The sequence below is a fragment of the Melanotaenia boesemani genome, chromosome 6 (genome assembly GCF_017639745.1).
Source record: "Melanotaenia boesemani isolate fMelBoe1 chromosome 6, fMelBoe1.pri, whole genome shotgun sequence".
In the NCBI taxonomy this organism is placed as follows: Eukaryota; Metazoa; Chordata; class Actinopteri; order Atheriniformes; family Melanotaeniidae; genus Melanotaenia; species Melanotaenia boesemani.
The window spans coordinates 36,451,972-36,475,541 of NC_055687.1; the positions used below are offsets into that span (position 1 = coordinate 36,451,972).

The 23,570-nt window shown below is 40.2% G+C and overlaps 1 protein-coding gene across 9 annotated transcripts in view; it reads right to left on the minus strand.

Annotated features, from left to right (window-relative positions):
* The window catches only part of adgrb1a (adhesion G protein-coupled receptor B1a), a 180,532-nt gene that overhangs the window by 55,667 nt on the left and 101,295 nt on the right, over window positions 1-23,570 (minus strand). For all 9 annotated transcript variants that reach the window (XM_041987803.1, XM_041987802.1, XM_041987805.1 and 6 more), the window contains 5 exons: window positions 23,438-23,546; window positions 17,172-17,315; window positions 7,196-7,271; window positions 1,533-1,635; window positions 1,385-1,428 (listed from right to left, as the gene is read on the minus strand). In XM_041987803.1, the coding sequence (XP_041843737.1) occupies window positions 1,385-1,428; window positions 1,533-1,635; window positions 7,196-7,271; window positions 17,172-17,315; window positions 23,438-23,546 (476 nt within the window). The remainder of the gene's footprint in view (window positions 1-1,384; window positions 1,429-1,532; window positions 1,636-7,195; window positions 7,272-17,171; window positions 17,316-23,437; window positions 23,547-23,570) is intronic.

Sequence of the window (23,570 nt, forward strand, 5' to 3'; positions counted from 1 at the left end):
CTGCCAGACGTTCACAGCAGACCGTCACAACACGCTTGGGTCTGCCAGGCCTGATGAACATCCTCCCCCACCATCTGAGCCAACTCACCACCAGGTGGTGATCAGTTGACAGCTCCGCCCCTCTCTTTACCTGAGTGTCCAGAACATGCGGCCGCAAGTCCGACAATACGACTACAAAGTCGATCATCGAACTGCAGCCTAGAGTGTCCTGGTGCCAAGTGCACATGTGGGCACTCTTATGTCTGAACAAGGTGTTCGTTATGGACAGTCCATGACGAGCACAGAAATCCCACGTCCGTGCAAGGGAAACCCTGGTCCTTGCTTTGTCATCATCATAGGGGTGATTTGAGTCGCACTTCATCTGGTCCCTCCCCTGGACACCTGTTTGCCATGGGTGACCCTACCAGGGGCATAAGCCCCCAACAACATAGCCGCTAGAACGCACAAACTCCTCCACCACGATAAGGTGGCGGCTCAGGGAGGAGCCAATCAATCAAATTTTATTTATTAAGCACTTTACAACAACCTGAGTTGATCAAAATGCTGGACATGGATAAAAACAGGAATAAAAACACGGTACACTTATAAATGATGAAAATTAATATTATGACAACACTAGCATGTGTCAAAGGCTGATCTGAAAATAATAAAAAAAAAAAGTTTTCAGCCTTGCCTTAAACAGAGGCAGGTCCATGATGAAGCGTTACTCCAGGGAAAGAGGGTTCCAGAATTTCCACACCACCACGGTAAAGCCACAGTCACCCTTCTATTTTCACCTGGATCTTAGGACCACCAGCAGGTGGTTAACTCTGGTGTTAGGACTGGTTTAAATCTTTTCAGGTCTCACTTCTTTCACTTCTCAGTACCCCAGGGATCCATCTTGGGGCCCTATTCATTATTTATCTCTTTCTCCTTGGTGATATTTTCTGTAAATAAAATCTATGTTTTCATTCCTCCATGGATGACATGCAGGTCTATCTCTCCAGTAAACTCAATTCCATCATCCCACCTTTCTCCAGCACCCACATCAGAACCAAATCTGCATGATCCAAAGCTGATAGGCTAGGGAACCGCCATTCCACAGACATCAGAAACATCTACTCTGTGTCTCCATTCAAGTCCAAACTCAAGATGCAATTGTTTAAAATGCCACAGCATTTGGTAATATGATCATTGTTGTGCTACAATTTCATTGCATTCAACAAACAGTTGTTTGGAGCTGTATCAGTATTTGACATATTGAAAAATTAAAACATTGAAATGTAAAACAAGCCAAAAAATAAAAAAATAAGAAACAGATGAAAAATAAAATCTAGAAATTACTGTAAAATCCTGACACATATTTCACATGTTTTCACATGGTTCAATGAGACAAATATTTTACCTGTCACTCTCATCCCAGGATATACATGTCTGGTTGGTGGTGCCCTAAGAAATGGAGAACAGAAAAAAACCTTAGTCACAATAAAAGACATCATTACAGAAGCTGGATATTAAAATCACTTCCAAACTCAAGTTAATTTGTCACTGACGTTGTAAAGATGAGAGAACTCAACCACAACAGGAGCTGAGAGGGAGGCAGGAGTGGGCTTGATGGTCACTGACAAAACTTTGGAGTTGAGGACGGTGCCGTTTCTACAACAAAACAAAAAGATTGAGGTTTAATTAAGACCACACCAATGAGGACTTCTCCCAGGGTGGGTCCATAATTACAGATAATTTCCACATCCACTCACAGTGACAATGCTACAATATTTGTTTTGAGTCATTACACTGCAGCTGACTGCATCACAGAAAACATAAAATCATATAAAACAAAAAATCCTGTTTCAAATCAAAATGAGCACGTATATGAAGAAAAAGGCTGCTGACTAGATTCATCATCAAAAATGAGCCAATAAACATTGTTCCAAAAGTAAGTGTCGCAGAGGCCAGTTTAATGTCACCACGGCTACTTATCTACGTCCTTCACCATATTTAAACTCCATACATACATGGACATAGTTTCTATTTTTTTCTGCTTTACTGCAAGTCATGGTCTTCTGACCCTGACCAGGCAGTTTTTAAAAGCAAGGCAATTGTATTAATACAGCACATTTCAGCCATAAAACATCCAATGTAAAAAACACATAAAGTGAGTAATTTTCTTCTTGGTGAGGATTTGAGCAGCAACATTCCGGATCATTTGCCAAACTAAACAAAGACTGACTGGGTGCACAAATTTAGTTAACTTATTTTGTCACCTTGTTAATTTGGTTTGCTTTAAGTTAGTAGGCTTTCCTTTTGAGATGCCAGTTCCAGGAAAACTGTGTGGGAGTGGCCCAGCCTGTTAAGGAAAAGAGTCCCAGCTGCTCTGGATCTCCCTAAATGAGGTTATTCCATTGGATCAGAAAAAAGTGCAGGAAGGGTTTAAGTTTTTTTATTGTCTTTGCCTTGTTTTATTTTTGCTTTATTTAGAGAGTTTTGATTGTTTAAGTTATTTTTTGTAGTAGGTTGCTGTTTAGCATTGTTCTGATTCATGAAGTCTTTGTTGGAGTTTGTTTAGATCTTTTATTTCCCCATTTGTATCAAAATGGCCTGATCACCCAGTACAAACGTTTCCTTGGTGAGTCAGTTTGTTAGGTCAGTTATGTTGAAGTTTGTTTTGTTGACGTCATTTATAGTTATCACCGTAACCGTGCTGCAAGCATGGGTGCACGTTGGGTCTGGAAGAGGTGCTTGTCAAGCCTCTGCGGACCTACGTGGATTATGCAGCGGTGACTCCCACAGTCACCACACAAATATAAATCCAGCTTAAGACAGACCGGTAAAAACGCCATTACAGTAGTGAGGACTAGTTTTTTAAAATCATGCTGAGCCATCAGTTCCCTTATTCTAGATATATTTTTCAAAAGGAAAACGTCTGATTTGGTTCCTGCTTTAAAACGGCTGTTAAAATTTAGCTCAAAATCCAAAATGACACCAAGATTTCTGAATTGATCAGTTGGTTTTAACATTGCTGACTGAAGTTGGACACTAATCTTTGGACGCTTATCTTTGGTATTGAGGTGAAGAAACTTCTGGAACATCCAAGTACTGATTTTAACCAAGGCATCAACTGAAGCTTTGTCTGGGTCCAGAGTCCACTGGTGAGATAATAATATGGAGCTGAGAGTTTTCAGCATATTTGACCAGATATTTGGTTTGTTTCCATGATTTATACTAATGAGAGCATGTATGTGCTGAACAATATGGGGCCCAATGGGAACTCCAAATCATCTCTGTTTGAAAAGATCCATAATTACCAACTGACACAAAGTGGTCCATGTCCTTTAAGTTGAATTCAAACCAATTCAGAGCTGAAGTGAAGAGTTCAATCTACTTTTCCAGTCCGTTAACCTCTACTTTGACAGAACTCGACCAGTTTTTCACAGCTTGTGTAAAAACACAGAGACTGTAAGAGACATGAACATTGACTAAAAACAAAATAAAATCTCCATCTTTCTTTGATTTTTAAAGTAGATAATCTTGTACCACAACATAATTCAACAGATGTTTTGTTGCTATTATCATCTCGACAGCGACAGGCGAAACTCATCGCCACCCTGGTAAAACTGATCACACGGGGCGCGACAAACAGCAGCGACGGCGGCAGTGTCACACATCGCGCTCGGATCGCTTTTCTCCAAAAAATTTCATTGGTATGATATTGGAGGGAATTTCGACATTTTCAAACCAGCCCGTGACAGACAAGACATGAAGAATGAAGAGTCAGAAGACTTTGCTTGAGCTGACAGAATTCTTGCTGTTTACTCTATTGTAAAAAAGAAAAAGTCAACCCTGAGTTCATCTGATTTTTAAAAAAAGAAACATCATGGTGAATATCATCATGTGATGGCAGACCTCAGAGCTGATCCAGATAAATCCATGACCTACATTCAGACAAATTCACCCTGGTGTCACGCGGCCACCTTTTTATTTATCTCTGTAATCTTTGCGTGAAGTATCGTAAAGTATGGGAAAGTCACATCCAGCTAACATGATCTATTCTTCCATGTTGGATGTGTTGTCAGACTGTGCTGTATAGCCTGCTCTTATTGGTCAGTCAATGAAGCCCCTCACTGATTGGTTGTAGTGCCATGCAACAACGACAAAAACTGAATATTTTTCTATTTTCTTGTGTTATGTCACTAGCCCCCATGTGCACGTCTACGTGAACAAGCTCAATATTTCACATGCATGAATGTCGCCCTACTGGCTTTTCTTATAAGATGTTTAAGGCATTTATTTAATATATTTAATGTGTACTTAGGATGCATTGCAACTTGTAGTTTTCATATGTACTATCAATCATGTGGAAAGAGACAATCAGGAAAAAGGGAATTGCTACTGGAAGTACCAGCACTGTAAGCTTTAAGGCAGCCAAACATGGTCAACAGCCCATCTGCTGTCTCCCAGTTCTTCAAATCATCAGTGTGTCCTCAGAGTGCAATCAAACTTTCAGCATCCAAAAATACAATCAGTCAACTTAAACTTCTCTGTCATCGAGTCTCTCTCCTCAGACTCATCTCATTTCCTGGGAAAGAGGCATTAAATGCAGAAAAAAGTGGGGTCAATGATGAAAACAGCAAAAAGTTAAAACAAGTTCAAAGCAGCGCCAATCTAAAGATTCACAACAAACTTCATGTCTGCATTTTTTCCTGTTTTTATATTAGTTCATAATGTGTTTACTACATTATCATAATTCTCAGAAGCTTGCACACACAGATGTGTACAGTCAGACATTCAATGATGTGATAACCTCAGCTCCAAAGGTCCTTTTGGGGTCTCTGCTTGAAAAGGTCATGTCCAAAAAGAATTGATTATTTTCTGCAATTACATGCTCTATGTAAACCATTGTGGTATCAATACCAAACACCTGAGATTTCATCATAGTTGGAAGCATCACCGCAGATGCTGCCTTACTAAGGATGGAAAATAAGAAAAAGCATTTTCTCTTTGCCTTATTTATTTATTTATTTGTTTCATTTTATAGTGTATAAACCCTTTAAAAATGTGCTGAATCAACATGTGGATATGCTGATGTAAAAACAGAACAAAGTTGCAGAGGTTTTAGTAAAGAGATGTTTTTCAGTGAGGTCCACATCGTCCAATCAAGAATCTGGGACACATAACTTTCTCCCGCTGTCTTTAAAATCATGTCCATCTCTTCTTCTATGTTATCTAGAAATAGATAAAAAGTGGAGGAAAACACTGCAACAGCAGTGGCTCCATGCATGAACATTAAAATACACTAAACCCTTTTCCATGATTAATCCTCATTTTAATGGTGTGATCTAGTAAAATTATGTTAATATTCACTATTATATCCATTTCACCAATTATCTGTGGTAAGGAGGGAACTATCTGGGACACAGAATGACTGACATGTGTCTCCATCCAGTCAAATCCATGTAACTGGGCAGAAAAGAGGGAAACTGCTCTCAAAGGACTCTGGGAAATGTAATTTTCCAGTAAATGGTTTTATCCCAGTGGATTGAAGTTTTGGAAGCCAGACAGCAAAGTTCAAGCAGAATTAATGATATTGAAACATAATTTTGCTTCTTCTGCTTCATGTTCAGTGAATCCTGGTTTTCTGCTTTCAGTACAGACATGGCTGGTCTGTGTTCCTGCCGTTGGGGGAACAGGTGGATCCATTGTTTCTGTTTACATTTTGCTGTGTTTTAATAGTTTGTGGTCTCAGCTGTTTAGTGCTGATAGAAATGGTTTAATGAGCTTTTATCAGAGAAATCTATCTTTTTGTGTGGATATCACACATGTTTATATTTACCTGACCTGATACTACACCGTGGATGTTAATCTCCCCATGTACTAGGGGTGTTGGAGCTTTTTAACAAATCGTCATACCAGCAGTGACAGCAATTTCCTTCTTTCCTTTCCCTTCACTCTTGGAGACAGAAGTTATTCTTGAGGCATCCCACCAGTGTTCCTGCTTCTGGATTCAATCCTTGTTTCCATGCAGCTAGAAATCCTCCACATCAGCAGCCAATGTCCTGATATTACTGATGGTAGAACCTGCACTGTTTCTTTTAAGGCTGAATTTTTAAACCAGATCATGTTTTAATACTGTTTTTATCTAATGATCTTGTTTCCTTTCTCTTTTGTTTTTAATGTTAGATTGTGATTCTTATTTTCTAATGTTTCAGAGTTTTTGTAAATCTCTTTGAATCACCCTGTTTTTGAATTGTGCTATAAATAAAGTTGCCTTGCCATGAGACCCGCGGCGCCCTGCAGGGCTCAGCGGCTGAGGCCTGGTTACATGGCTTAATTGATTCATGGGACTTTACACCAAAACTAATCTCTGTGTTTTTTCACCATCAATAATTGAGAAGAGGAATTCTAAACTAACCAAAGCTTTGTGATAAAACATGAATAATCTGTTACAAAAAAAGTTGTTGCAAACAAATAATAAAACATTCCTTTAATAATCTTGTTGACCCTGTACAAAATAAACCTCACTCATCCTCATACATGCTGTGCTTTTTTACTATTATACACACTCTCATACAGGAATACACACTGCAGAAATAATATGAGGTGCCAATTTGGGGCACAAAGTTATTTTGACATGTGGACCAAGGAAACCAAAAATTGAACCATCAACCTTCTATCTGGCAGCCAAACTACTCATACTAACTTAGGATGGCTTAAATTGTGATTTTAAAGCACCTGATAAAGACCTGATATTTGCTCTGACAGAAATAAAAGAAGGTGATAACATCAAATTATAAATAATAGGGATGCACAATATTGGAATATTGGCCAATATCGTATATGCTGATATTTTAAAAGTCATTTGGCCAATATCCGGTACGATAGACTTGGAGTTTTTTTCTTCCATGATTAACGATCAATTACCATCGGAATGACCGATATTTGATATTTAATTCTGAAGCCAATATTAATCGATACCAATATCGTGCAGATTATATTTATATCTAGTTTTAAATCATAAATCCAATTGAATCAAATTTACAGAATGTCTAAAATACACCACAAAATCTTAGAATGATGGTTTCTATCACACAAAATTCTGTTAAGTCAGCTTTCTTTATGTCTTGCAGGTTAAATGCTTTTAGTAGCAAACATGAAACACATTATATGAAACCACTTCACTCTGTAGAAAACAAATCCTTAAATTAGACTTCAGTCGTACCTCTGCAGAGACAAGATGCTGCCCAGGTTTCTGTACAGGACGACGCCAGTAACAAAGGTGGAGGAGTCGTCTGCATCTGTGTTGGAGAAGAAAGTAAAGAACAGGCTGAGCAGGCAGGTCAAAGGCAAATAAGACATCATTGATAGTAGTATCGACCATGCCGACCAAATGATGCAGTCAGTCTGACATGGAGGAGAATGCATATAGCCTATATATATATATAGAGAGAGAGCAAGAACATCTTTCCAAGCAAAGTGTGATTACAAAGATTAAATTAAAAAAAGTTGAAGAAAATAAAACTGATCTAATTTGAAAAGAATGGAAGTACTTTAGTTTCATAACTGATGTAAATGTTCTAAAAAATGTTTTAAGTTGGATGTCAGGCTCTGATCCCATCGAATATCTTCTCAATTTGAAATTAGAGTAACGATAAACCCCATCCTCCCCCACAGCCAACAGGTGGATGCTGGTGTGGTGGAGGGACAGAAAAGGTAACCAGCGTGTCCTGTTCTGAGGCAGCTTAATGGTAGCAAGTACGAGACAGAGCAAGCCGCCCAGTTTGGACGGGTTTTTTACAACTAGCTCATAGGTACATAACACTTAAAACTCTGCTAGATCTCCGGCACCACTAAGCGCTATTACTTTTATCATTAGGTTCTCAGGAGCGGTGGTGTGTAGCTCTGTGGGGTAAACTGTGATGGATAGCTACCGATTACATGTTCTACGGAAGTATTCCAGGCATTTCTGTCCCATCCAGGAGGTTTACAATCCAGCCACTAAATGTAGTTTTATTCAGAGACTCTAACTGGTAAATCCACAATGATCCATGATAACAGCATTATTTATCACATTTCATCATAAAAACATCACCATCACTACTATGTTGCTAAGAGACCTCTATTTAGACCTGGACATGATAATGAAGCCACTTCCTGTCAGACTTTCCACCAATCAGAGAGCTTAGATTGACGGTAACGTCCAATCAGGAGCAGCCAAAGATCAACCAGTGAGCAGAAAGTTCTATGTGTGTGTGAAAAGAAGAAAAATAATGCTCCTCTATGGCTGGAATAAAGCCAAGAAGACGTTTCTGATGCACAGTGGCGCCACAAAGCAGCTGAGCTGGAGTTGGTTTAGTGAGGATAGCAGGTAAATAGTAGCAGGAATAACTGGAAATGAGGAAAAAGTGGAAACATGGAAATAGTTTCTGTTGTGTGTTTGTTTCAATGCTAATTTTTTTTCTCCTGAAAGCCAAGACTTGAAAGAACAAAAGCCAGTTCCACAGTGAGGAACCTGAAGAGTAAAAGTGCTTTCCACTTGGACCTGGAAGTTCTAGGAACAACGAACAAGTCTGGAGTCTACAAGAAAAGAGTCCTTGTTGGGTTGTTGAGAAGAATAAGAGCAGAAATATTTAATATGAGAGCTGGTCGGCGTTCATGTACATTCATGTGAATCACCGCCTCCTCTGTCCTCCCAGAACCCTTGGTCCTCCCTCCTTATAAAAGGCTATAGCAAACATGCAATGGCAGCATGTATTTTCAAAGCAAAATGGTGGAGAGTAGAACAAACTTTCATCTGCTGATGACCAGGATCCGACATTCCCTCTAAAAAGACTATGGTCGTTGGACAGCAAGTAACAAGATAAACATAATAAGTTATTTTGACATGTTCCACAAAATGGAGAAATTGTTTTCCTCAGTGTGTTTGCACTTTGCACATTCGTTGGCAGACGAGGCGAGTTGGGGTGGGGGAAGACATAGAGGGAGACATGGCTCATGACATACTTTATTTTGGTCTACAGGCAAAAAACACCAAAGCGCACGATGAAACGATTTAGCTTTTTCCCCTTTTGATTTCTCCAAGACAAGTCTCTAACTTGAGTAACTGGTAGATAAATAAAGTTGGGTGTCATCAACACAATGTCATGTTTCTTTATGATATTACCCTGAGGAAACAGGAACAGAACTCTGTGGAACACAAAAGTTAACCCTGGCAACTGTAGAGGACAAAGCAGAATCTGCCAGATGAGTTTGACTTTAAGTATAACTTTGTGTGACTTAAACTAGTCCAAAGCAGTAACCCTGATCCCAGTGTAAACATCTATATTTATATTAAGAAGTGCTTTTACACCTTAGGACCAGTTAGCAATTTTAAAGTTGTAAAGTACAAAAAAAAAGGGTTGATTGATTGATTGATTGACTGATTGATTGATTGATTGATTGAAAATGGAAGGTGTAATATGGAAAGTTGAAAACATTTAAATGATCATGGGAATGTGGTGGCCTTTGAGAAGACATACATCTGCAGACTTTCCACCCAACTCCCAGAACATGAGCAGGTAAAATGATGGGGCAGAAGGGTGAGTGTCCATCAGGGAGCCTCACCTGTTACTTTCAATAAATTGTAAAGGTTAAAACTAAGGTTATTAATACCAGTGTTAGGGATAGAGGGAGTAGTCTTCTTGTATAGGACTCCTCATACATGGCCAATAAGGAGCCAGAGGTTTCTCCCCATATTTCTTGTAAAATTGAATAGAAAAGCCATCTGGCCCTGTTTCTTTCCTGCTCTACATACTTTGAACTACCTCTGCCAATTTCCTTGTTTAATTGATCTAAATAAGACTATTTTGACCCCGCAAATCATTTAAACGCTCAATTTAAACAAGAACTTTTTAAAATTCCTAAATGTGGTATTGATCACGAGTCACGCCGCCTGCAGGTGTCTTGATGCTGTTGTCCGACTATTCTTTCCTAAATCGCCAAGCAAATAGTTTACCACATTTGATCATAATAAGACTATTTTAATCACATTACTTTTTTGCAACTTTGTCCATGGATAGCTTTGTGTTGGTTGTAATTACTATACAAATCTTCTTAGAGCAATTTAATTTGGTGCTCAATGGTTTCCATTTCTATATGGTGACCTTTGTGGCCAACAATGTCCCACTGACTTCCATTAAAACTACATATTTTAATCTCACGTATCTCAAAGTGTAAATCTAATTCATTCAGAAAAGTTGTTTATTCATTGGATGCAAATGTTTTTCCACTGTAGGAAAAGCAGTTTGAATTGTCTTGCACAAGGTCACCAGTGAGTACTTTATTTTAGGCGGGCACAAGGTTGATATTGTCTTGTACCAGGGACTATGTAGCAATGTTTTGCCTAAGGACGCTCTGGCATGTAGAGCAACAGGGGGTCAAACTGCCAACCTTCCTGTTGAAGAATGACCCCTCTGCCCTCTGAGCCAAAGCCTGAGCCATCTTATATACATTATGTGCACTTTGGAGGAAAGGGAGTTGAATACATTAATTAGCTTAAGTTTAATTAATGCAAAAGAGATGAGGATGTGAAAATGCAATAATTTGCTGATCTCATCAACTCATGTTTTATTCCCCGTAGCAGACAACCAACATACCAGATGATGAAACTGAGACATTTCCCCATGTAATGAAAATATGAGCTGACAGTGAATCTGATGCAGCAACACGTCTGGAAAAAGTTGGAACAGGAGCAACAAAAGGCTGGAAAAGTACCTGGTACAAACCAGAAACACCTGGAGGCGCATTGGACAACTAATCAAGTTAATTAAGTCAGGTCAGTAACATGACTGGGTATAAAAGGAGCATTTCAGAGAAGCAGAGTCTCTCAGATGGAAAGATGGACAGAGGTTCACCAATCTGAGACAAAATTGGTCTAAAAATTCTGTTTCAATTTCAGAAGAATGTTCCTCAGACTTTGAAGAACCACCATCTACAGTGTAGAATATCATCAGAGGACTCAGAAAATCAGGAGGAATCTCTGTGTGCATGGGACAAGGCTGGATACTGGTGATCTTCTGCATTAAAAGCAGACATGATTCTCTACTGGAAACCACTGCATGGACTCAGCAAGAATTCCAGAAACCACTGTCTGTGAACATAGTTCACCCTGAAATCCACAATTGCAGGTTAAAGCTCTATTATGGCTTCACCAGGTGCTGAACTGGCCTGCCTGCAGTCCTGATCTTTCACCAACAACTGGAGCATCATGGAAGCAGAAATTCAGCAACCAAGGTCCAGGACTGTAGAGCAGCTAGAATCCTGCATCAGAGTAGAGCAACTGGTTTCCTCACCTCCCAGACGTTTCCAGACATGTTAGAAGAAGAGGGGATGCTTCTTTTGTGGTGGTGGTGTTACCTCTACATGAGTTTGACCTTATTTACTTCTGGAACTTAGTGAGTAAAATGGTAGATGGTCTGTATTTATATAGAGCTTTTACTGTGCCTGAAATGATACCCAAAGCGGTTTTCATCATACAACACATTCATCCATTCACACACACATTCACACACTGATGGCGGAAGCTACCATGCAAGGCGTTAACCACGACCCATCAGGAGCAAATAGGGGTTCGGTGTCTTGCTCAGGGGCACCTCGACATGAGCTCGATAGGCCAAGGATCAAACCAGCAACCCTCAGGCTACAAGACGACCACTCTACCCACTGAGCCATGCTGCTCCAGTGGTAAGTATAGTAAATAAAGTTCTACAGACTCAAATTCTTCAAGTTGAATGTGCTCACTCAATCGATTTTCTAAAAGTTTGTGTTATTGTTTAGTTTTCATGCTCCTTTTTCAGTAAAGCCAACTTGTAGGATTATAGTAGAAAACATCATTCAGATCAATGAGAACATGAACAGCCCAACAGATGTGACTGAGATGCCAACAAACCTTTAGATGGCCAGACAGATCCAAAGGAATATAACAGTCCAGACATGGTCATTAGATTATAAATCCATGCTATTTGCATGTGTTCACACAGACACAACACATGCTGGACATGCACCCTGAAGCAGACAGTCAACAATGACGTCTGATGTGGTCATTTCGTTCTACTGGAAGGTCACCGCTGCTCCAGCTGCCATGCTCACTCGAGCAGCAACTGAGTGCATTCACCATGGACTGTGTGAAATCCTTTTTCTGAAATGCTGACCAGTTGGTCTAAAATGCCTTTAGTATTCTACCTACAGGGTGAAATCCATTGGCTCCTCTTTATCTGCACATCTCCACATATGGCTTCTTCCTCTTCCAGATGAGAGACAACAGTGTAACATGGGAGGACATTTGTCAAAACTTGAGAACTCGATTCGATAAAAGGGACAGACTGGCCCGGGAAGCCACATGCACACGTGCACACACTCGAAAGAAAGAAAAAAAAAAAAAAAACATGACTCCATCTGTCGGGCCATCTGAAGACATCCAGCTCTTCTGCTCCAGCACACCGCACCGCAGCCTGGATGGCAGCAGGCCGAAGCTCCGAGGCAACAGCTGAGCTCCCATGGGCATCAGGGGGAACCAAGCAAAACATGTGGGAGTGTGAGGGCGATGAAGTATTATGTGTCCTGCTCATGCACTCTTTGGCTGGCCCATTCAATATGCTCAGCCAGATTGTCTGTGCTCAACAAGAACTAGCCTGGGGGGGCTTAAACCAGTGAGTCAATAAGTTATGTGTCTGTCTGCGAGACTAAAACAGTGTCGTGTACCATCCAACAAACAACTGCTCATTTGATTCAGGTGCAAAATATGTGTTTGTGTAGGCTGAAGCATGTAAAACCTTCAGGAGGTACAATATTACATGTAAACTCATTTGGGGTTTGGTTAAATTCTTGCATCCAAACTCACACAAACTTACAAATTATTCATCAGAAAACTGTCAAACTGAGAAAGTTAGGAACCAATTAGTGGTGAAAAAGACATCAAACAAAAATAACCAATGAACAACTAAAGAACATGTTCAGCTGCTGGATTTAATTGACTATAAATATGACTTGTTTCTGCTGCTGACCTACTGGGATTTTCACACACAAGCATCTCTACGATTTCCAGAGAAAGGTCTTTAGAACAGAAAGTATCCAGTAGAGCAGCTTTGGGATGTGGTGGAACGGGAGATTCTCATCATGGATTCAGCCAACAAACCTGCAGCAACTGTGTGATGCTGTCATGTTGATATAGAGAAAACCTCTGAGGAAGGTTTCCAACACCTGGTTGAATCTGACCTGAGGCTGCAGAGTAATATATTCTTTGTCAATGTCACCAGACAGGTGCTGTATAGATCCCTGTAACTTGCTATGTATGTGGTAACACAAAACCAACCATCTACAGTAGTTGTAACCACACAAATGTGAATCTTAACCATTCAAGAACTGAGTAGAAGAGTAAGACATTATGAGAGAGAGAGATGAATTACAAAAAGTGAAAGACAGGGTAACAGACACGGTTAATCTATCTTACAATCAGCTGCTTGCAGGCCTATTAACTGTTAGGTTTAGAATTTACAGAGTTTCAAATTGGATGAAAGGTTTATTCCATTTTCTACTGGAACTAAGCATATTTTACTAGGCTTGATATAACATTAATATCTATTGTGCAGCAGGTACTTCACATGTGGCCACATTAGTAACAAAAAGTAACCTTAATCAAGTTAAAGAACAGACAATAACAAATCAATGTTGTCAAAAAAGCAACAACCTGAAGAGCCAAGGGAATTTTAAAGGGAAATTGTGAAGGAGTTTCTTCCATCTAATGTTGGAATCGTGTATGGCATTCTAATATTTAGTGCATTCTGGCACCTCACTTTCTCAAACACGTACTGCAACAACGGTAGCCGCTGTGATTCAAAAAACCTCAACAACACCGATGAAAGCATGTCATCCAATAGTTCGTGGAGTGTTTCAGGTGGTTCTTGATTTCATACAGATTGCAAACTGCATCCCATCAAACTCAGAAGTGGTTCCTCTGTGTTCAGAAGGAAGACTGGTTCTTACAGGGGGAATGGATCTTGATAGGGAAACTGTTCTCGATACAACACTTTTTATCCCAGTAAAACCAGCTTATAAAGCCTTCCTACCAGCTTTTAGACTGATTTTACCGTGACTGAAAGCAGCCGTTTACTGTGAATATAAAAGCAGCTGAAACCACATTAACATCACTTCTGTACCAACAAGGCTGGTGTATCTGAGCAGGATTTATGGTTATACTGCCATGGTAACCATGGTAATGAGCAACTCTAACAAAACCAAATGAACAAAGTTAGTTTTAGGCTAATTTAGGCAGGACAGTTGACTTAATTGTCGAGGAGAACTTCAGCAACTTCAAATCTTCTTCTTCTTGAGATCCTTTTACCTGGGGAAGGCTTGCCCGATGTTTATCCTCCTGTTTTGTACCATCTGGTCACACTGCCTTTTAAGACCACTTTGTTTAGCGATGGTGAAAACGGCTCTTGTGCTGCTGCTTCAAATGCATGGTCCTGCATTTTTGTGAATAACAATTTAACGGATTTTCCAACTTGCCAGGGTAGTAAGCCACCCTCGTTTATCTTCTCCCGCGTCTCACTGTGCGTTGCCTCACATGTATTCCGGGTTGGTGCTATTTGTCCCCTGCCGGCAGCTGTAGTTTCACGATGGTAGACTGTCATAGTGCTTACCCATCATATGTATGAACAAATCTAAAATTCTTCGCTCAAAAGAATGTGTCAGACCACTAGTGGAGGTCATAATACACCAATGATAACACATGTATACAGACATCGATTTTGGCCTGTAAACAACAGAAAACGTTACACAATGTCCCTTTAAGACAGTCAAGACAGAATAAACATGTCATTTTCTTTTTTCACAGCAGTGAAGTTCTGTTGTCTTTATAGTAACTGACTTGAGACAGTTTGGAGAAATGAAAGGAATGAACCAATTAATTGCCAATCCATAAAACTTATAATAGCTTTGATGCTTTTTAAAGAATGCAAATTTAGTGCAGCTTGTTTAGAAGAACTGTGACTTTGGTAAAATAGGTTTGGTGTTTCTCTCAAAGTACTGCCCTGAATCTGAGGCTGAGGATCTAGATATTCAGGTAAGTGTCAAAATCATGTGACACAGAAGCAAGAAGTTAACTGAGTGGGTCACAAGAAAATTTACAGGTACAGGACGAGGAAATACACCAGTGTGGCTCTTTAATATGAGGTAATATACTGTAAAAACACATTATTTCACAGGAAACAGAGTGCATTTCTAGTTCAGTTTAGTTCAGCCAATGTGGATTTACTTTCCACACGTTTCCACATTCATACAGATATTCATATCATCGTATGTGACTGTGGGTATTTCCAAATGACACACAGAGCCTAAAAGCTCATTTAAGAACATTTCAGGAGAAAAAGAGCTCATATGTGAAAAGATGCAGGATCTAGTTCAAACTGTGTAAACTGGTCTGAGGTATATAACTGGCTGCTGACTTCTGCTGCTTGGAGACACTTTCCCCAGCTTGTGAAGAAATTATCTCTAATTGCACCTGATTGGCTCCTGTTGACTCTTGATTAGAAACGACAGCCTCATTAGCATTCTCGCAGTACAGAGCTGATTTAAATGGTGGAAAACCCCCCAGCTGATAAATAACCCGATTGCTCCTGAAAACTGTGAAGCTGTCATCAGCTGGCACACAGAGGATAAACTCGGCTGGTTATGTCAGCATCGAACGCTCAGATGAGACAGGACGTGAATCAGGGCTGGAAACACTCACAGAGCGTGATCGGTGTCGCCACTTTTCTTTGGAAAACTCAACCAAATAACAACTGTTCTGTCAATGAATGATGGATCTCTCACTCTGCACACACAATGCTAAAATATGAGAGATCAACCCTGGAAATGCTTTGATAGAAGCATCCTGAGCTGCTACAGAGGCTTCTCTTTCTCTGTAGGTCCACAGAAGGACACAAAATGATTGTTCTGTGTATCTCATCCTAAATGGTGACCATACTGGAATTTCCCAGGAGGGCCTGAACAACATGGATATGCCCAATGGATAAGTAGGAAATGAAAGAGTGGAAACAAGGATAGATAAAAAGACTTCTTTTTTTTTTTCCTTTGGAAAATAGTGACGCAGGGAAAGCATCTCAGGTTCCTATAAAATCTTTCTGTCTCTACTCCGTGAAGTGTGTGGGAGTAATACTTCTCACTAAACTGTTATGACAAAGAAAGATAGAGTCTGACCCTAAACTACAATTTTTCTCACATGGTGATGCAAAGTTCACTGGTTTTAAACGTTTAGCCTCAAAAACAGCCGTGTGACAACTTGTTGAGGAAGAAAAAAAGCACTTTGATGATCAATTACAAATCAAGACTGTGATATTAATGAATGCTCTTCTTCTTCTCACTGTCTTTATTACAGAGGCCACCAAGCAAACTGTGTATGCACTTAGCATGCTACTGCTACTTACTAAATGTTAGCAAACATTCATCAAATGTCTGATCATTATTTTAAATCAGTGTGTTGATGGTGTCCACAGAAACACATAGTTTCACCATGATGCAGCTAGCTATTCACAGCAACAACCTAGTTCAGCTGCTACCTCACTCTGCTGCTGCCCCTCGATACTTAGTCTGAGTAATTAATTAATGACAAATGCATTGCTCTGACACCAGATTAAGTAACATTTATCTAATATAAAGCCCGAAGAAGGCAACTTGTATTTTTCTTTTGTCTCATGTCTAAGACCACATGTTTCTATGATTCCCTTTGTCTGTAGGCAACAAATAAGTGGACGCTCCTCTCTGTAATTTAGTGCTGTCAAACTGTTAAAGCAAATGAGCTTTTACTACCATCCTCTAACACTCACTCTGGCACTCTTTCTGAGAACAATGTTCCTTTTTGTTGTGCAGCAGCTGAACAGCAGGTGATGGGAAATCATTTGCTTATTTCCTGCATGTTATTTGCAACATTTAATACTAGCGTCTCTGCATGTGTTTGTCTGGGTGGGAGTTTGCTCTGCAGATTAATGGCAGTAAACACTGCTTTATAAGTCAACCCATTCTACCGTATTTCTGTCTCAGCAGCTTCCTCACAACTGAGCACATGCACGCTGACACATGCAGAGTTCAGTTCTGAAACAGACCTGCAGCAGTCAGTATTTTCAGTCTTTGGAAACCATGTTTGCCACGGGTGCAGCTCTCACCTGGCTTGCCAGTGGACAGGATGTTCTTCGGGATGCTGACTCTGTCCTCAGAGCTGCGAGCCCAGTCCACCATACCCCTCCACCCTTTCATTGGGAAGTTGATGTCAGCATGACCCATCACTGGTCGCTTGTGGATGCTCAAAACTAGAACAGAGAAATGGAGGCAATCGAAAGCTGTCACACAGTACACAGAATATTTACTTAAACATATATTTCTGATGTTTTTGTATGGATTCCTCCCTGATCACACATATCCCAATTTGAAAACATTTGGACATTTTACCATTTATTGGAAAATATTAGACAGTCTCTCACATGGAAAGATGGACAGAGGTTCACCAATCTGAGACAAACTGGCTCTAAAAGTTGTTGAACAATTTCAAAGAATGTTCCTCAGACTTTGAAGATCCACCATCTACAGTGTAGAATATCATCAGAAGATTCAGAGAATCAGGAGGAATCTCTGTGTGCATGGGACAAGGCTGGACGCTGGTGATCTTCTGCATTAAAAGCAGACATGATTCTCTACTAGAAACCACTTCATGGACTCACGAAGAGTTCCAGGAACCACTGTCTGTGAACACAGTTCACCCTGAAATCCACAAATGCCGGTTAAAGCTCCATCATGCAGAGAAGAAGCCAGATGTGAACAAGATCCAGAACCAGCTTCTTCTGTCTTCTCTGGACCAAAGCTCATTTAAAATGGTCTGAGGCAAAGTGGAAAACAGTTCTGTGGTCAGATGGATGAAAATATGAAACTGTTTGTGGAAAGCATGGATACCAAGGGGATGCTTCTCAGAAGTAAACATTAACTTTTTCCAGACGTGTTGCTGCCATCAGATTCACTATCAGCTCATATTTTCCATCAAATAGTAAATGTCTGCTTCAACATCTGATATGTTGTTTATCTTCTACTGGGAATAAAATATTGATGAGTTGATGAGTTTGTGTTCAGAACTTTGACTCTGCTTGTTGGTCTTATTGAGGCCGAGTGTCTTGTTTATTTGCTTTTCACTTCTGCTGTTGGTACATTCGTTGATTATTTCAAGAATGAGTTTTTTTGTTTGTTTGTTTTGTTTTTGATATGTTTATTTTTATGGCAGTTCCATAAATTCTTCAATCACATGTCCAGTTTACAACCATCATATGTCTTTGTGTTACAGCAGTATTTTGTACACTTCATTCTCACATTTTTTATATGAGAGACATTTATTTTTACTATGTTTTCCAAACATGAAGCATAAATCGGGTCTTCTTCTGCCTCTGGTTCGGTGAATCTTGGTCATAGCGAGATGAAACTTCCAGCTGTGGAATCTGTGAGATGTGAGCTTTCAGTAGAGGAGCCGTTTGTTCGTGTTCATGGGGAAACATCATCTGTGTTTACATGTGTGTTCAGACTTTGTGTTCGTGGTCTTTTAATTATTGTTGTCTTAACTGTGTTTGTTGTTGATAGAAATGGTTTTACTGAGCTGGTAGCTGAGATTCTGGATTTTCTGTGGATACCACACATGTTTATAGTTACGGAAACGAGATGTTAACCCTTAACTCCCGGTAGTGGAGGCTGCAGGTGTAGAGGTGAAGCTAAACAGCCAACCTAAGAAAGCAAAGTCAGAGAAATTATATCTAGAAATCTGGATAATGAAACAGTGAAGGTGCATGGATGGAAGTTATTGTGCATATTGTGAATATTTCTCTCTCCTCACCATCTAGAAGCTGTGAGATTCTAATCCTGCTTTCTGTCTGTTCACCTGATGCTGATATTCATCACATATTGTTCCTTCTGTGTTTAGAAGGAAGCAGCTTCACAGCTTTAAATTCATCCTGCTGACTTTTTACCTTTTAGTTAGTAAATCCTGAACATTTCATCCTTTCTCATAAATATGTTTTCATATATGAAGAAATATTTTAACTGTTGCTGTTTAAAGAGAAAACTGCTGCTAAATCTTTTTGTGTTTAGTGCAGGGGTCTGCAGCCTTTCCAATCCAAAGAGCCATGCTTGTCAACAGGTTTTGAAATAATACACCAGGCTCCATCAAATCATCCTGAGACTAGTGAACATGAACGGCAAAAAATGGATGGATGGATGGATGGATGGATGGATGGATGGATGATGGATGGATGGATGGATGGATGGATGGATGGATGGATGGATGATGGATGGGTGGATGGATGGATGGATGGATGGATGGATGGATGGATGGATGGATGATGGATGGGTGGATGGATGGATGGATGGATGATGGATGGATGGATGGATGGATGGATGGATGGATGATGGATGGATGGATGGATGGATGCATGGATGGATGGGTGGATGGATGGATGGATGGATGGATGGATGGATGATGGATGGATGGATGGGTGGGTGGGTGGGTGGATGGATGGATGGGTGGGTGGATGGATGGATGGGTGGGTGGATGGATGGATGGGTGGATGGATGGATGGATGGATGGATGGATGGATGGATGATGGATGGATGGGTGGATGATGGATGGATGGATGGATGGATGGGTGGGTGGATGGATGGATGGATGAGTGAGCATCACAGGGTAGCAAACTGACCTTTAATACAGTTTAATTTTTTTCTCTTGCTATCACAGGATATTTTATTATTCTAATGAGGAAATTATTTTTGGCTGTCATTTGCCTGTAGAAAATGCTTTCACTTGAAATTACTACTAGCAATAAGAAATAAAGGCATCATGTTTTATTTTCTCCTTTTTTTCTATTTTATGATTAATGTGCTTTATAGGTAATAACATATAGACTCTCTTCCAGGTTCAATATGGGCAATAAGGTAATTAAAACAAATGTTTTAATGAACACTGAACCAGTCCAGCCCTCAGTTTCCTCCAAGTTTTTCATTTTGGCCGCTGTGTATTTGAGTTTGACAGCCCTGCTCTAGAGAATTCCCCTAAGATGGCTTAGGTTTCATGTTCTGATGCACAGGGGAGATGTGGAGGCCAAAGACTGATGTCACTTTTCCTTGTGGGTGATTTAAGTGTGGAGACCAGATTGTAATAAGTGAAAGTTTAACTTAGTTTTAGGTTAATTTCTCTGATGATGACACCCACTCCAGCTCTGAGTGTGGGATGAAACAGCTGTTCCGATCTGGTGAGTTCTACATTCTTCACAACTTCTCCACTTTTCTGAGTTTGAAAGAGGAAACTCTGATCTAAGTGCAGTATATACATAGGGAGATGATGGAGAGTTCTTTACATAGCATTGCTTCAGTTTGAGGTGTGGGAGGAGAGGGGAGGTTAGCCTCCCCCTGGGGAGGAATACTGCTATGTGGGCAGCTATTTGGCTCCAGACAGCGTGGTGGCACTAATGTAAACAGGACCTCTTATATGGCCTCAATTCCCACATACTCTCCCTCGACTCAGCTCAAGCTCTGCCTCGTTTTTATCCGGAGGTCACAGTGAGCAGAAAAGCCTATGATGCCTGTGCAGTATTGTTTTTTCAGTTTGAAAACCATTCAACAGCAGTCACTGGGCAATGGAGGGAGCGGCAGGAGTTAGCTGAGAATGTAGATTTAGTATCTCATAAGTTACATGTAAAGGCTTGCTGCCCCCAGGAATGAATAATATTCACTACCAGTTATTGTTTACGTGGAAATAATGTGAAGTAGAAATGAAAAGAAACACAAAGCTTGAGCTTGTCTCAGTGGAGAAAAACTCACATAAATAAAATAAACCAAACAGAAATAGAGTTATCTGAAATGATCCAGGTCCCAAATTAATTCTATAAAACCATTGACTCTATACGTCCTCTAGACTATCTTTCAACACGTAAACACATTAATACAGCAGCTGCTTAAAGAACCTCCAAATAATTATTAATAAATTGAAATTAATTATATCAATACCAACAAAACCCAAATCAGAAAAAGGGATCTTTTTATGATAATGAGTAGATGGTGATGTAAAATTTTAGTGACATTTTCAGAATTAACGCTGAACCACGATCATAGAACCCTGATCAAACCCCATACCACCACAAAACCCTGATCAAGCCCCATACCACCATAAAACCCTGATCTGAACCCATAAAACCATAAAACCCTGATCAAGCCCCATACCACCATAAAACCCTGATCTGAACCCATAAAACCATAAAACCCTGATCAAACCCCATACCACCATAAAACCCTGATCTGAACCCATAAAACCATAAAACCCTGATCAAGCCCCATACCACCATAAAACCCTGATCTGAACCCATAAAACCATAAAACCCTGATCAAACCCCATACCACCATAAAACCCTGATCTGAACTCATAAAACCATAGAACCCTGATCAAGCCCCATACCACCATAAAACCCTGATCTGAACCCATAAAACCATAAAACCCTGATCAAGCCCCATACCACCATAAAACCCTGATCTCAACCCATAAAACCATAAAACCCTGATCAAGCCCCATACCACCATAAAACCCTGATCTGAACCCATAAAACCATAAAACCCTGATCAAGCCCCATACCACCATAAAACCCTGATCTGAACCCATAAAACCATAAAACCCTGATCAAGCCCCATACCACCATAAAACCCTGATCTGAACCCATAAAACCATAAAACCCTGATCAAGCCCCATACCACCATAGAACCCTGATCTGAACCCATAAAACCATAAAACCCTGATCAAACCCCATACCACCATAAAACCCTGATCTGAACCCATAAAACCATAAAACCCTGATCAAGCCCCATACCACCATAAAACCCTGATCTGAACGCATAAAACCATTAAACCCTGATCAAGCCCCATACCACCATAAAACCCTGATCTGAACCCATAAAACCATAAAACCCTGATCAAGCCCCATACCACCATAAAACCCTGATCTGAACCCATAAAACCATAAAACCCTGATCAAGCCCCATACCACCATAGAACCCTGATCTGAACCCATAAAACCATAAAACCCTGATCAAACCCCATACCACCATAAAACCCTGATCTGAACCCATAAAACCATAAAACCCTGATCAAACCCCATACCACCATTAAACCCTGATCTGAACCCATAAAACCATAAACCCCTGATCAAGCCCCATACCACCATAAAACCCTGATCTGATCCCATAAAACCATAAAAACCTTATTAAATCCCATACCACCATAAAACCCTGATCTGAACCCATAAAACCATAAAACCCTGATCAAGCCCCATACCACCATAAAACCCTGATCTGAACCCATAAAACCATAGAACCCTGATCAAGCCCCATACCACCATAAAACCCTGATCTGAACCCATAAAACCATAAAACCCTGATCAAGCCCCATACCACCATAAAACCCTGATCTGAACCCATAAAACCATAAAACCCTGATCAAGCCCCATACCACCATAAAACCCTGATCTGAACCCATAAAACCATAGAACCCTGATCAAGCCCCATACCACCATAAAACCCTGATCTGAACCCATAAAACCATAAAACCCTGATCAAGCCCCATACCACCATAAAACCCTGATCTGAACCCATAAAACCATAAAACCCTGATCAAGCCCCATACCACCATAAAACCCTGATCTGAACCCATAAAACCATAGAACCCTGATGAAACCCAATACCACCTTACCCCAAACCATCTTAGAACCCTGATCTAATCTCACACTATCACAGAAACCGGATCTGACCCAATCACATCATAGAGCCCTGCTCAATCCCCATAACATCATAGAACCCTAATCTAACCCCATACCATCACAGAACCCTGATCCGACCCAAGAACATCATAGAACCTCAATCTAAGCCGATACCATCACAGAAACCTGACCTAACTTGTACTTTGACATTTAACACGCTAACTGGAGGCCTGAAGCATCTGAGATGTAGATTTTGGGTTTTATGCAGTTTTTCTGAGCATTGAACTGTGTGACCTTAGACTAAACTTGCTGGGATGTCAATGCCTGGGAAAAATTGTCTGTCCTATCTATTTCCAGTAACCTAAAGCATCAGGAGATGCTTGTATCAGACCTGTAATAGTATTTCATTTCCATACTTTAGTATTTTGTGGCATTCCTCTTAAATAAATGGAAACTGATGTGTATTTTCCTGCTGCTGTTCTTACAAACATGGAGATGTAATATTGGTTGTTGGAGCTGGTTTTCCAGCTGATCTGTAAAAAGATTAGGTCAGCCTCCCTGTCCTCACTTTCATGGTTTGTTATTGTGGTTACCAAGATTAGACTTCAGTCAAGATGTTCTTTGATAAACACACAGATCTCCTGGATAGAGATAAGGCTGACCTAGGTTATCGGTGACTTCATACATGTCTTGAAAATCTTTCATCCTCAGGCCGATGACATCCACAAAGTCTTCCACCAGACGAAACAGTTCTTTGATGTTGGGCCCCAGCTGAGAAAACAGAGGCACATGAGA